Source organism: Calonectris borealis, chromosome W (assembly GCF_964195595.1).
Source record: "Calonectris borealis chromosome W, bCalBor7.hap1.2, whole genome shotgun sequence".
NCBI classification, from domain to species: domain Eukaryota; kingdom Metazoa; phylum Chordata; class Aves; order Procellariiformes; family Procellariidae; genus Calonectris; species Calonectris borealis.
In genome coordinates this window covers 24695989-24712247 of record NC_134351.1, presented here as the reverse complement: position 1 = coordinate 24712247, position 16259 = coordinate 24695989, and the positions used below count along the sequence as shown (strand labels likewise).

Genomic DNA, 16259 nt, shown 5'->3' with positions numbered 1-16259 from the left:
TTTCCAATAAAAATCTATCTTATTTAAACTTGAATTGTCAATGCTAGCACATGCTTTATACGATGCTTATGTGTAAAATATAGAAGGCTTGGGAGATTTTTTTATTTTACCCTAGTGTGGTGGGTTGACCTTGGCTGGACACCAGGTGCCCACCAAGCTGCTCTATCACTTCCCTCTTCAGCCGGACGGGATGGGGGGGAGAAAATATAAGATGGAAAAAAACTCATGGGTCAAGATAAAGGCAGTTTAATAAAGCAAAAGCAAAGGCCGCACACAGAAGCAAAGGAAAACAAAAGATTTATTCTCTACTTCCCATCAGCAGGTGATGTCCAGCCACTTCCCGGGAAGTAGGGCTTCAGTACGCATAGCGGTTGCTCCGGAAGACAAACGTTGCAATAACGAATGCCCCCCCTCCTCCTCCTTTCTCTTAGCTTTTATTGCTGAGCAGATGTCATATGGTATGGAATATCCTTTTGGTCATTTTGGTCAGCTGTCCTGGCTATGTCCCCTCCCAAGATCTTGCCCACCCCCAGCCTACTGGTGAGGGGGAATGTTGGAGAGACAGCCTTGATGCTGTGGGAGCACTGCTCAGCAGTAGCCAAAACACTGGTGTGTTATCAACACCTTTCTAGCTACAAACACAGAGCACAGCACTATGAGGGCTGCTATGGGGAAAATTAACTCCATTTCGGCCAGACCCAATACAATCTCCACCCCTTATTCCCTACCATTTGCATCATGCTCAGGTCCCACATAATTTAATACATATATATATATATCTTCTAACCATCCCATTGTATTTGATTCTCATTACTGAAATCCCTTCTTACCAACACTTACAACTTATACTACATACTTAAACCATCTTTATACCCAACATACAGATTTATACATTCTCATTAACTACTATCCCCTGTCCTTTAACAGATAGATATTGCTCTCCCATTCCATGGGCTTCCTCCACTCCTCCAGATGTTCATAAGAACAGGCTATGACTTGGGCCCCATCTGTCAAGATGGGTGCTCAGGACAGGAGAAGCAGTATGTTCGATTGTTGGGCACCAACACCAGCTTGGTTTGGGTCATCGTTGCACTCGCCCGGTTCCTTGCGAAACTCGCGCTTCGTCGTTTCAGGTCGTTCCTGCTACATTACTTCCTACAACATACAACTCACATCACAGATTATTTTTTCCCCCAAAGTTAAATCTCCTTGAGGCACACACCAGGTCTCCCCATCCTTCCACATTACCCACCAAGTACACCCAGGTCCTTGAGCGAAGACAATCCCACGAATGGGTTTGCCTTTTCCCAAGGGAGGAGCAATCCACACCGCCTTCCCCAGCCACTTCCCTGTGTGCACTACAGGGACCTTATCTCCTCCCACAGTATGTAGGGGTTTTGTTTGGGCAGGACCAGGATGGTTAGCAGATCTTCTAGTGTTAACCAGCCAAGTGGCTTCTGCTAAATTTATATCCCAGTGCTTCCATGCCCCATTGCCCAACACTCTCAGCATAGTCTTCAACAGTCCATTATATCTCTCTCAATCTTTCCAGAGGCTTGTGGGTGATAGGGGATGTGATACACCCACTCAATGCCATGTTTCTTGGCCCAGGAGTTTATGAGGTTATTTTGGAAATGAGTCCCATTGTCTGACTCAATTCTTTCTGGGGTACCATGTCGCCACAAAGTTTGCCTTTCAAGGCCTAAGATGGTGTTTCGGGCAGTGGCATGGTTTACAGGGTATGTTTCTAGCCACCCGGTAGTTGCTTCCACCATGGTGAGTATGTAGCACTTGCCTTTGCGTGTTCGTGGCAGTGGTCCAATATAGTCAATTTGCCAGGCCTCGCCATATCGAAAACCCAGCCACGGCCCTCTATTCCAGGGAGACTTTACTTGTGTGGCTCACTTGATTGCAGCACATGCAAGCCAGACCCAATACACCTAGTATGGAAAGAAACTACATGAATCATGGCTTTATATCTTCAGGAAAATAAATAGATGAGTTACAATGTAATAAGCCAAATGATCAAGTTTTATGTGTCAATGTGGTTTATTAAAAGCAATACTTTTACTGAATTTTTGGGCGTAAAATTTTTCCCTATACACTTAATCTACAAATTAGCCACAGATCTAATCCAAGCCCCACTGGAATCTGTTAAAAAGCTTTGATATTAGGAGCCTTTCGTATTGTCTGGCTCCATTTTATAATCTTAGATCACTGTTAAAACTAAAGCATACATTCCCTCTTTAAATGATTTTTCCAGTCTTTCCCAGAGCATCACAGTCACAAGGTACTAACCATCATAGTAAATATGTATAATTTCATGCATTCTTGCTCCCTCTTTAGTATCAAAGTATCCATACTTAAACTGAAGAGAAATATCTCAAGTTCTGGAAATCTTTTCAACAATTTAATTTAGATATCACTAACACACTTTTTTTGAATTTTATTAGTCTTTTATTGCCTGTTCTTGCATTCTAATGCCATTCCACTGGCTTGTATTATTGCTTGTCTTGATTAGATCATTGTTTTAGTACAGAATAATATATAATTGTATATTGGAAACAGTGTGATTTTTGACAGTAGTGTTGTCTAAATATGTTGAGGAAAGAGATCCACCTAACAAATACTGGTTTCAAACAACTGATGATTCTGCAGAATGCCATTGATGCTGGCAAGTGGAGTTTGGAGGAATGGGAAACGGTTGTTCTCTAAAACTTCTGTACTGCTTTTCTCCTTCAAACTGCTGTTTACAACCAGTGAGGTGGAAGATTTGTTTCTTCAGTCCAGCCCCAAGGTAGGCACCTGTGTCCAGGTTCAAGATCAATTTGTAAAGTAACTAGATTCAAAAGCTAGTCGAATCAAGTTTTCACTGAGCAGCTTAAAGCACATTTCAGTAACGCCAAGCTTCTGTTTTCCGTGTTTAGCTGTTTTGGTTAAGAAGCTGTTAGAATTTTCTAGTTTTTTTTGGTTTGGTGGTTTGTTTTGTTTGGGTTTTTTTAACTGGAAAATGTGTGTTTTGCTCTTCTTGGAATCAGGAGCATTTCAATCAAAACAACTCTGGCCACACAGCTAGGAACTCAGCATACATACTTACATTCAAAAAGATGGTCCCTGACCACCCAGTGTTTACAGACTATGTAGCCAGTGTTAATACTGATATGGTTGTGTTCTGTGCTGGAATGATGTTGGATGCTCAGCGCTTAGCAAGCTGGAGACTCAATTTTCAAGAGGATGATTTTTTCCTCCAAAAAGCAAATAGAATAGTCCGAAAACATTTTGAGAGTCTTCTCTTAAACCAAATACTATTTTAATTTTGTCATAATGAAAATACAGTGAATAAAGAACAGTGCTTACTGTTCTTCCAAACTGATGATTTTGCTTGCTTATTCAGCTAAGACTGCAGCTGATTGTCTAATATTGTCAACAAACTAATTATACCAAGCTATTTCATTTTTTTGTTGGTTCTGAATACAAGTTCCAAAAACATAGAGTGAAAGGAAAGCAAATTTATTATTGTTGCAGGAAACTTGAAATATTTTTGACATGAATATCTGAATGAAATCAAATTAGTGTATTAACGCCTTAATTAAGTCTGAAGACTCAAAGTCCTATTTGGCTTAGAGATACTAGATGCTGCTTCTAGCAGCAAGCATTAATCACAAAAGTCCCTACTGGCTTACAGTGCTGCTTCTTTGAACTGTGAAGGATGGGTTTATGCTTGTTGCAATAAACTAAACAGAGTTTTGTACAATTTCTCAATTGTCCTGATAGAACATATGTTGGTAAATATGCATCAGAAATGTTTCAGTTACTTTCCTATCTAATGGAAAGACTACATATAAAGTTGACTAGCTTCATTGAAGTTTTATGAAAAAGAAAATGTGGAATTAGAATACTTCTGAAATCAGTGTAATTATGTATCAACGTTGTAGTACATACGGTAGCCTGTTCCTGTAACTCTCTGCATTGTGCAAATCTAGCAGCTAAGTTAGGAATAAAAAAGATTAACTTTGAATTCTGTAATATATTAAGTTTTGTCATCTTCTTCACTTTGGTTATTTTTTCAGGATTACTTACTTTTCAGTAGTATTGCAGAGATGATTCAGAGGATTATTTGGAAACCCATCGTCACCTGCCATGAGGCAGGTGCTAGAGGGTTAGCACCTCTAAGAGATGCTAGAGAGCATATCTATAATTATTATTATAAGAGATGCTAGAGATAGCTCAGTCTTGAAGTTCCAGCAAGCTTTGCAAATAAGCAAGGTTTCAAACTCTTTATTTTCAAAACAATACAGCACTTTTGTTCAGAATGTGAAAACCACTGTTGGGGTGCTAGAACAGCATTACATGCATAGTTGTATTCTAGTAGCTTGTTAAAATTAGGAAAAAATTTGGACTTAAAGTTGAGGCTTATTAGTGAACGTTGACATATAAGAAATATGAGAGGTTTGTTTACCATTGACTTGAAGTCTGTTTCCTTTTAGTTTCTTTTTTCTTTTTTCTTTTCTAGATATCAGGGGAATAAACTTTGTAATATGAAATTACTAATTAGATGAATTTGTCTTGGTAGAGTAGAAAGAAAAATTACTTGAACTTGATATTTTTAAGGCAAATTGTTCTGAATTCCCTTTCTAATACTGAGTACTTTAAGTTAAACATGGGTTTATAGTAGGGTCACAAAAGTCATACAGTTAACTAAATATGTAGATTAATTGGTTTGCAGGTAAAAAGGTTGTTGAAGAATGGCTTTTTGGAGGTGTTTCCCAAGGTGACTTTGTAATACATGCTGCTGTATCAGGGTCACAATTATGAGAACACTTGTCTATGGCAATTTTAATACCTGTTTTTCTGTGCAAAATTCCCTACAGTCATTTTATACATGACTGTTTAGAGCTATGAACTTACTGAAACTAACTAATTAGAAATGTGTTATATGTCCCAAATTACAGTCGTCGGTTAACAAATGCAAATTGTTCAGAAACTGGTAGTTTCTTTGCTTGGCAAGACAATCTTTTTTTTACCCTGTAGATTGTGCTAACACTGTTACAAAAGGATATCACTAACATTGGCAAATCTTGATTACAGTAGCTGTGGTTTAGAAATTGTTAGAGTATTTAAATTTGAAAAGTCTGTTTATATTTTAGAGACCAGATTACATTTACTGAGAAGAATTACTATAGAATGCTAAACTATTATTGCAATTAGTCCCCTTTTCAAAAGAGTGTAATGTTAGGAATAAGTAATAAAAAGATCATATCTTACCTTTGAAATGTAAGATAGCTGGATAGCAGAAAATGGTGAAGGATCAAAGGCTAAGAAGCCAACATTAGGAATACTGAGGGAATGACTGAGATTTACAGTATGAAAGGTGAGGTGACCATAATAAGAAAGAAGAACTTGCAGGCACTGATGGAAGATGCTAAGAAGCAGCCTGCTTATTCACTGGAGTTGTTCATAAGAAATAAGACTTTAACTTATCTTTTGTGGTAATTACAATGTTTTTGGATGTTTTACTCTTTCTTTGTCTTATATTTATGTGGTTGTTTCAATCAGTATTCCTCCGTTTTGTGAATAATATTGTTTAATAAATAAGTAAATATTCTTAAGGTTTAATGTCTTCCACTCTATATTAAAATTCAAATATTTCTTTATTTGTATCATGCCAAAATGGAAAGGATTCTCTTCATGTTTTTTTGTAGTTTTTTATCTCAAAGTATGCATCATTATGGCATGTATAAATTAGTTATGAATGTGCAATATTATTTTTTTCTTTGAAGAAACTTTTTATTAGAAAATTCATCCATGAGTGTTAGAAAAATGACACAGCTCATTTGGTGAGAATGACCTAAGCTTACAAAAAAAAGAATGCTCTGGTTCAGGCAGTAGCCCATCTGTGCTCTTATTGATGATGTGTCTATGTTCAAACTCATTTGTCAGGCCAGGTAGTTTATTAAATAAGCATACTTCCTATATTGCATTCCCATTTGATATAAATTCCATGTGATACTGATTGTATCTCATAGCTTCTGATCAGAGAAGAATTAAATGCCTTATTTCCTAGTTCTGATTCAACTCAACAAGGGAATTTGATCAAAAAATGTACACGTTACTGAAATTTAATGGGATCAACTGTATCCATTGTCTACAGGAAAATCCTCTGTACTTTTCACTTTGGGTTTTTACATGGTGACTGATAAGATAATGCTGTAATAATGCAGCAAATTTATGCCATAAATTGTATGAAATAAGAATGAGAGGGAATAAAGAAAGAGCAGTTGTGCAAGTTTAATATGCCTCACTTCTTTGGAAATAGCAGTATAGCAGGGTATTACGAGCTCAGAAGTGTCTCCTATTTCAGTGGGCTTTGAGATCTAGCATTATATTTTGTTTTCTGACCTTCCAGCATAAATAGTAGTGTTATTTAGTTTTGATACTAAGATGAGCAAAAGATCATGGGTCTGCAGTAATTTCATGTTTATTTCAACATCCTCCTTCTTTATGATGCTGCAAGCTCCAGGTGTCTTCACCTCCCATCCCCCTTCATCCAGCCTGGTGGGCTGAAGGACAAATGCTGCGTAACTATCCATGTCCTTAGCCTGCCCATACCTCTCTTCTGATTTTAAAATTATGAATAGGCCCTCTGTCAATGTAGGCCTTTCATTTACCTCTTTTTGCTTTTATTAAGCAGCAGTTAATATGTGGAAAATAGAAAGCAATACTCTTTCCCTCCCTGCCCAAAAGTGTGTCTATTCTTTACTCATATGGACAATTTATTTTAGCTGTTGTTTGTCATATAAATCTAAACCAGTTCAATTTTTTTTGTTTTGTTTCCTTACTAATAAAATCTAACTGACCATAGTTCATGCCATCTCTAAAGTGCTTATCGTGGTAACATCTGATGTGTTTCTTAGAAGTTATGGGAAACTCATTCAGCAGTAATTAACAAAGCAGCTTTGAAATTGTTTTATCTTATAGAAGGGTAAAATCTTACAGCAGACTGGGTCCATGATTTCAGACTGTTTCAAATAGTTTTAAACTGACATTTGTGTTTGATGATAATTAATTTGATCTTTGCTTTACAGGAGTTTTTCCTCTTGTTTCTCAATTAAGTACAAAGAAAAGCAGAAGATATCTTTCTTAGGCTGAGGTTATAAAAGAGATGAGTAAGTTGCAGAGTATTTTTTTAGTGCATTATTATATTTTTTTCTCTTACATGTTTTTCACAGCTTGCACTGAAGGACCCTGTACACACTGTGTCATTGCAACAGTTCATCTATGAGAAGCTAAAGGCACAGCAGGAATTACTGGGAGAACAAGGTTTTCATGCACTTATGGAAACCGTGGATACAGAAATAGTTGCACAGCTACAAGAATTTTTACAAGGCTTCTAAATGAGCAGAAACAAGATTTTGTATGTCCAATTTCCCTTTCAAAAAATATGAAAAAACTCTAGCCTTCCCTCTTGTATGGAAGAGCCTAATGAAAGCTGAAAATAACTTGTGTTAAAAAATAAAGAGCAGAATGGTTTTTGTTTGGTTTTTTTTTTTTCTCACTGTAAGGTTGAAAGAATAAATGTAAATTGACTCCTGGCTAGAGTTTACAAACTTGTTTCATGAGTGTGTGTGATTTTTCTGTGTATGAAGAATGATAGATTGCATGAGGAAATATGTTTATTAATTTTTTTGCTTCCTCTGCTGTTAATAGAGAAAGGAAGGTTTTTTGATTCCACATTGAGAAGGGGAAGCTGATTTTGGAGATTCTTGTTTGTTTGTTTGTTTGGGGTTTTTTTATGCAATAGTAACATCTTAATTTCTCTGACTTATACTTAATTGCTAGTGACAGCATTTTTCAGCAGCTGCTTAAGTAGGGAACTGTTTCAGCAGTAAACAGTTTTTAACTGAATTTTGTTAAACATTGTATGTGCACATAAACCTATGTATATGTCTAAGATTCCCAAGCTTAAGAAGTTGAACACCACTTTTTCCTTTCAAAATAAAAAACTACAAAATGTGAATTCTCTCTCAAGCTGATAGGGTTTGAGTGTACTGTAGGTATTTAAGCTATCAGTCTTAGTAGGAGTGGGTTCTATGATATATTTAGCATTGATGAGTAGTGTCCTTTTAATAAGATTAAGGACATCACAAATCTACTGAGTATATTTGATTTTTAGAGCAGACCCTGTAGGATGTAGTGAGGATAGCAGACTTAAGAAAAATGATGGACAAATGTTGAAGATAGTTGGTGATTCAAAGGCAGTGTTTTTCCATTCCCTCTATTCCTCGAGAGAGAAAAAATGCTGAAGGGAAGGGGAACAAGGAGAAACCTATTTTTTTTTCTAGTTCTCCTATGGTGACAGACTTTTTAAGTGGGGTATTGTCCTGGTTTCAGCTGGGATAGAGTAAAATTTCTTCCTAGTGCTGTGTTTTGGATTTAGTATGAGAAGAATGTTGATAACACACTGATGTTTTCAGTTGTTGCTAAGTACCCTGCTAGTCGAGGACATTCAGCTTCAATGCTCTGCCAGGTGCACAAGAAGCTGGGAGGGAGCACAGCCAGGACGGCTGGCCCAGCTGGCCAACGAGGTATTCCATACCATGTGACATCATGCTCAGTATATGTACGGTAGGCGTGTTCCAGGAAGTAGTAATCGCTACTTAATTATCGGTCTGCAAGGGTGGTGAGAAATTGCATTGTGCATCACTCATTTTGTATATTCTATCATTATCATTATTATTTTCCCTTTTCTGTTCTATTAAACTGTCTTTATCTCAACCCATGAGTTTTTCTCACTCTTATCCTTCCGATTCTCTCCCCGTCCCACTGGGGGGGCAGGGGGAGTGAGTGAGTGGCTCCCTGGTATTTGGCTGCCTGCCAGGTTAAACCACGACAGTCCTTTTTGGCGCCCAACGTGGGGCACGAAGGGTTGAGATAACGACACATCTGACCCGAACGGGTTAAAACAAATTGGTTATAAGCATTCATTATATCAGTTTAGTAGTCGCTGGTCACAATGTTGGTTTATTTGCTCTCAGAGTTGTCAGATCTGTTCTTGGAGTTTTGGTCTGTAGCACCTACACTGGCTGTATATACTGCTGATTATCAGTATTTATGTGGGGTTTGTCATCTCTGGGAAATGGATTAAGGTCAATGCTTTGCTATACTGTGTGACACTGGTTTATGTTATGATAAAATTATTGATCAGGAGCCTGTATTCAGCACTGCCGTCATTCCTGTTCTTCGGGAGCTATCTTTTGGAAACTATTAATAATTACACTTTTTACCCCTTCTCCTTGGAGAGCCAATTTATGGGGGAGACAGCTTCCTTCACCTTCCCCTTCTCCTCCAGGCTGATTATAACAGCTCTTGAGGATTTTGAATATCCTTGGGATGTTCAAACCAGCGTGTATCTATTGCTATGTCTCCTGAATGTGTTTCAGGCCTTGTTTAAGGTTAAACAACTATTTAAGAATACCACCCAGAGATCTGCCCCGAGGCAGGATAGTTATGAGTGGCAGGGTGTGTGGGATAGTATGGGCAAGTGCCTAGGACAGTGGTCACCTCCAATGCTTTGGAGCTTCATCCCTGAAAAAGTGCAGAATCCTGAAAAACTAGTAAAATATTTGGAAAACATACGCTGTCACCCTGGCAATTCCAGAGAGACCCAGATTAGTGCAACGTGCTGGGGCCTGGCCCATGCCTACCGAGCCCTGTTCAACAGTATTCAGAACCCTCAAGGGGGAGAGAAGGTCTCCGGATCTGATGACAAAACAACGGGCACTGCGTCTACTCCAACCCCCGCGACGGGTACTACAGCTGAACCAGAGGACCAACCCTTGCTGGTATCCGTCGCCCCTGTACAGAAGAAGAAATCTTGGAAGCGGAAGTCAGGTTGTTTAGAAAGGGATGATGGAAAAGCAGGGCCATCACGAGGAGGGGAGGTGGAAGAGGAAGAACTCATAAATGAGACAGAAACCACCCGATCCCTATCCCTGAATGAGTTGTGAGATATGCGGAAAGATTTCAGCCATCGTCCAGGCGAGCATATTGTTACCTGGCTGCTCCGATGCTGGGATAATGGGGCCAGTAGCCTGGAATTAGAGGGTAGGGAAGCCAAACAGCTGGGATCCCTTGCTAGGGAAGGGGGCATTGCCAAAGCGATTGGAAAAGGGACACGGGTCCTCAGCCTCTGGAGGCGACTGCTGTCAGGTGTAAAGGAAAGGTGTCCCTTCAAAGAAGATGTTATATATCACCCAGGCAAATAGACCACTATGGAGAGACGTATCCAGTACCTGAGGGAATTAAGCATGCTGGAGGTGGTTTATAGTGACCTGGACAACGAGGAAGTATCCAAAGATCCAGATGAAGTCCAGTGCACGCGACCCATGTGGCAGAAGTTTCTACAGAGTGCACCAGCATCGTATGCCAGTTAGTTGGCAGTACTGTGCTGGAAAGAGGAAGAAGCACCAACGGTAGATGACGTGGTTAGCAGACTCTGGGAATACGAAGAAACTGTCTCCTCCTCCCTTGTCTCGGCTGTGGAGAAACTGTCCCGGGAGGTCCAGCAACTCAAAGACGATATGTCCTATTCTCCACCTGTATGGACCAGTATCTCAGCCATTAGGAGTCAGGGTTTTTCTGCTCAAGAGAGAGGATATACAAAGTACACACCACGGGGCACCCTGTGGTTTTACCTGCGTGACCACGGAGAGGACATGAGGCAGTGGGATGGAAAACCTACCTTGACCCTACAGGCACGGGTACGTGAGTTGCAAGGAAAAACAATGACACAAGGGGGTTCTCCCAGGAAAAATGCTGCTCCAGTTGTCAGGAAAAACCTGTCTCACGACGGTCCAGTTTCCAGTGAACAGTTCCCCAGACAGAGTAGAAGGGCTGATCTTACTTTGGATTGTAATGAAGAAATTCTTGACTCGCGTTTGCAAGAAGTGAGAAACGAATACTATGACCAGAACTAGAGTGGCCCTGCCTCCGGCCAGGTGGAGGAAAGGGATGACTGGGTTTACTGGACTGTGTGGATTTGATGGCCTGGCACATCAGACCCACAGGAGTATAAGGATCTAGTGGACACCGGTGCACAGTGTACCCTGATGCCATCAAGCTATAAAGGGGCAGAACCCATTTGTATTTCTGGAGTGACAGGGGGATCCCAAGAGTTAACTGTATTGGAGGCCGAAGTGAGCCTAACCGGGAATGAGTGGCAGAAGCACCCCATTGTGACTGGCCCAGAGGCTCCGTGCATCCTTGGCATAGACTACCTCAGGAGAGGGTATTTCAAGGACCCAAAAGGGTACCGGTGGGCTTTTGGTATAGCTGCCCTGGAGACGGAGGAAATTAAACAGCTGTCCACCTTGCCCGGTCTCTCGGAGGACCCTTCTGTTGTGGGGTTGCTGAGGGTTGAAGAACAGCAGGTACCAATCGCTACCACAACAGTGCACCGGTGGCAATACCGCACCAACCGAGACTCCCTCCTTCCCATCCATAAGCTGATTCGTTGACTGGAGAGCCAAGGAGTGATCAGCAAGACTCACCCTTTAACAGTCCCATATGGCCAGTGCGAAAGTCCAATGGAGAGTGGAGGCTAACAGTAGACTACCGTGGCCTGAAAGAAGTCACGCCGCCACTGAGTGCTGCCATGCTGGACATGCTAGAACTTCAATACGAACTGCAGTCAAAGGCAGCCAAGTGGTACGCCACAATGGATATCGCTAATGCGTTGTTCTCAATCCCTTTGGCAGCAGAGTGCAGGCCACAGTTTGCTTTCACTTGGAGGGGCGTCCAGTACACCTGGAACTGACTGCCCCAGGGGTGGAAACACAGCCCTACCATTTGCCATGGACTTATCCACACCGCACTGGAACAGGGTGAGGCTCCAGAACACCTGCAATACATTGATGACATCATCGTATGGGGCAACAGAGCAGAAGTTGTTTTTGAGAAAGGGAAGAAAATAATTCAAATCCTTCTGAAAGCCAGTTTTGCCATAAAACAAAGTAAGGTCAAGGGACCTGCACAGGAGATCCAGTTTTTAGGAATAAAATGGCAAGATGGACGTCGTCAGATCCCAATGGATGTGATCAACAAAACAACAGCCATGTCCCCACCAACTAGCAAAAGGGAAACACAAGCATTCTTAGGCATTGTGGGTTTTTGGAGAATGCATATTCCACATTACAGCCTGATTGTAAGCCCCCTCTATCAAGTGACTCGGAAGAAGACCTATTTCAAATGGGGCCTTGAGCAACAACAAGACTTTGACCAAATTAAACAGGAGATAGTTCATGCAGTAGCCCTTGGGCCAGTCCGGGCAGGACAAGATGTGAAGAATGTGCTCTACACCGCAGCCGGGGAGAATGGCCCTACCTGGAGCCTCTGGCAGAAAGCACCAGGGGAGACTCGAGGTCGACCCTTAGGGTTCTGGAGTCGGGGATACAGAGGATCCAAGGCCCACTACACTCCAACTGAGAAAGAGATATTGGCAGCATATGAAGGGGTTCGAGCTGCTTCGGAAGGGGTTGGTACTGAAGCACAGCTCCTCCTGGCACCCCGACTGCCGGTGCTGGGCTGGATGTTCAAAGGGAGGGTCCCCTCTACGCATCATGCAACCGATGCTACGTGGAGTCAGTGGGTCGCACTGATCACACAACGGGCCCGAATAGGAAACCCCAGTCGCCCAGGAATCTTGGAAGTGATCACGAACTGTCCAGAAGGCAAAGATTTTGGAATATCCCCAGAGGAGGAGGTGACGCGTGCTGAAGAGGCCCCACTGTATAATAAACTACCAGAAAATGAGAAGCAATATGCCCTGTTCACTGATGGGTCCTGTCACTTTGTGGGAAAGCATCGGAGGTGGAAAGCTGCTGTATGGAGTCCTATACGACAAGTCGCAGAAACTGCTGAAGGAGAAGGTGAGTCGAGCCAGTTTGCAGAGGTGAAAGCCATCCAGCTGGCCTTGGACGTTGTTGAATGAGAAAAATGGCCAGTACTTTATCTCTATACTGACTCATGGATGGTGGCAAATGCCCTGTGGGGGTGGTTGCAGCGATGAAAGCAGAACAACTGGCAGCGCAGAGGTAATTGAAGTGGCTCACGTGGATCTGGACCGGCAACATAAGGGTGAATTATTCATAGCTCGCTGGACCCATGACACCTCAGGCCATCAAGGAAGAGACGCATCATATAGATGGGCTCGTGATCGAGGGGTGGACTTAACATGGACACTATTGCACAGGTTATCCATGAATGTGAAACATGCGCTGCAATCAAGCAAGCCAAGCAAGTAAAGCCTCTTTGGTATGGGGAACGATGGTTGAAATATAAATATGGGGAGGCCTGGCAGATTGATTATATCACACTCCCACAAACCCGGCACGGCAAGCGCTATGTGCTCACCATGGTGGAAGCAACCACAGGATGGCTGGAAACTTATCCCTTACCCCATGCCACCGCCCAGAACACCATCCTGGGCCTTGAAAAGCAAGTCCTATGGCGACATGGCACCCCAGAAAGAATTGAGTCAGACAACGGGACTCATTTCCGAAACACCCTCATAGACACCTGGGCCAAAGAGCATGGCATTGAGTGGGTCTATCACATCCCCTACCATGCACCAGCCTCTGGGAAAATCGAACAATACAATGGACTGCTAAAGACTACGCTGAGAGCAATGGGTGGTGGGACATTCAAGCATTGGGATACACATTCAGCAAAAGCCACCTGGTTAGTCAACACCAGGGGATCTGTTAATCGAGCTGGCCCTGCCCAATCAAGACTCTTACGTACTGTAGATGGAGATAAAGTCCCTGTCGTGCACATAAGAAATATCCTGGGGAAGACAGTCTGGGTTACTCCTGCCTCTGGCAAGGGAAAACCCATCCGTGGGATTGCTTTTGCTCAAGGACCTGGGTGCACTTGGTGGGTGATGCGGAAGGATGGGGAAGTCCAGTGTGTACCTCAAGGGTATTTGATTTTGGGTGAAAATAGCCAATGAACTGAATTGTATGATGTTAAATGTTATATGATATTGTGTATCATTATTTCTATGGTTGCTATCAATGGTATAGCAGTAAAAATCACCCAGATTAATGAAGAATGAACTAACTCCGATGAAACCGAGCAACAACGATAGAACCGGATGAGCGCAGTGATCATGGAATCAGAACTGACTTCAGGATGCAACCGTCCAACACCACACACCATCTCTCCTGCCCTGAAAGAGTGTTATGACAGATGGAGCCCAAAGTCATGGACTAAATGAACTCAGTGGACATTTTAGAGGGATGGCCCATAGACTAAGGGAATTATATCTCTGTGTGTGTATATATATATATATAGACAAGAAAGGTGGTGGTGATTAATTGGAATGTATTGAAAAATGTGAGACTTAGGCATGACGTAGATGGTATAGAATAGGGGGTGGATACTGTCCTGGTTTTGGCTGGGATAGAGTTAAATTTCTTCCTAGTGCTGTGTTTTGGACTTAGTATGAGAAGAATGTTGGTAAGACACTGATGTTTTCAGTTGTTGCTAAGTACCCTCCTAGTCAAGGACATTCAGCTCAAGAAAACAAAACAAAACAAAACAAGCGTTGGGAGGGAGCACAGCCAGGCCAGGACAGCTAGCCCAGCTGGCCAACGGGGTATTCCATACCATGTGACATCATGCTCAGTATATGAATGGTAGGCGTGTTCCAGGAAGTAGCGATCGCTATTTGGTTATCGGTCAGCGCAGGTAGTGGGCAATTGCATTGTGCTTCACTCATTTTGAAAAGTCCTTGACTAGCAGGGTACTTAGCAACAACTCTGTCGTGGTTTAACCCCAGCCAGCAAATAGACCCCACGCAGCCGCTCGCTCACCCCCCAACTCCGGTAGGATGGGGGAGAGAATCGGGAGGGCACAAGTAGGAAAACTCCTGGGTTGAGATAAAAACAGTTTAATAATTGAAATGAAACGAAGTAGAACAGAAATAGTAACAATGAGAACAACAACAATAGCAGAATATACAAAGCAGGCAATGCGCAATGCAACTGCTCACCGACCGCTGACCGCGTGTCATGAACGGGGGGCGAGCCCCCACACACACCTGGTTTTTATACTGAGCATGACGTCACATGGTACAGAATACCCCATTGGCCAGCTGGGTCAACCACCCCGGCTAGACTCTCCCCACCACAGCTTCCCCTGCACGTGGCAGGGCATGGGAGGCCGAAAAGAGAAACAAAAAGTCCCTGGTGCAAGCACCACCCAGCAAAAACCAAAACATCAATGGGCCATCAACGCTCCTCTCATACCAAACCCAAAACACAGCACACCCCCCAAGCTACTGGGAAGAAAATTAATTCTGTCCCAGCCGGAACCAGGACAGTATCCACCCCTTATTCTATACCATCATCTACTTCATGCCCAGGCCTCATATTTTTCAAATACATTCCAATTAGTCATCACCACTTTTCCTGCCTTTTATATATATATACCCACACACAGATATCATTCCCTTAGTCCATGGGTGTCCTGGTTTCAGCTGGGATAGGGTTAAATTTCTTCCTAGTGCTGTGTTTTGGATTTAGTATGAGGAGAATGTTGATAACACACTGATGTTTTCAGTTGTTGCTAAGTGCCCTCCTAGTCCAAGGACAGCTCCCATGCCTACTGACTGAGCTAGGTACACAAGATGGGAGGGAACATAATCAGGACAGCCAGCCCAGCTGGCCAACAGGGTATTCCTTAACATGTGACGTCATGCTCAGTATATGAATGGTAGGCGTGATCCAGGAAGTAGCGATCGCTACTTGGTTATCGGTCAGCGCGGGTGGTGAGCAATTGCATTGTGCATCACTCATTTTGTATATTCTATATCATTATCATTATTATTTTCCCTTTTTCTGTTCTATTAAACTGTCTTTATCTCAACCCACGAGTTTTTCTCACTCTTACCCTTCTGATTCTCTCCCTGTCCCGCTGGGGGTGGGGGAAGTGAGTGAGCGGCTGCGTGGTATTTGGCTGCCTGCCAGGTTAAACCACGACAGGTATCAAAATGCACAGTATGATTTCTCTATAGATGTCTGTGCGCAGCACATAACTGGGGAGTCCTTTGTTCCCTGTGAGCTGTAAAACTGCATCACAAATTCTGATGCTTCCAAAAAGGCAAATGGGAAAGTGTCAATTAAACTTTAGAAAGATACCTCGCTTCTTACTGACTTGTGTGTGCCATTACTACGGTATGTAAAACACTACCTGTAACT

At 42.3% G+C, this 16259-nt stretch overlaps 1 protein-coding gene across 1 annotated transcript in view; it reads left to right on the top strand.

Annotated features, from left to right (window-relative positions):
- The window catches only part of LOC142075017 (importin-11-like), a 70780-nt gene extending 63331 nt beyond the window's left edge, over positions 1-7449 (top strand). Inside the window, 1 exon segment of the mRNA XM_075136008.1 lies at positions 7230-7449. Within this exon segment, the coding sequence (XP_074992109.1) occupies positions 7230-7394 (165 nt within the window). The 3' untranslated portion in view covers positions 7395-7449.
- Positions 7450-16259: the final 8810 nt, after the last annotated feature.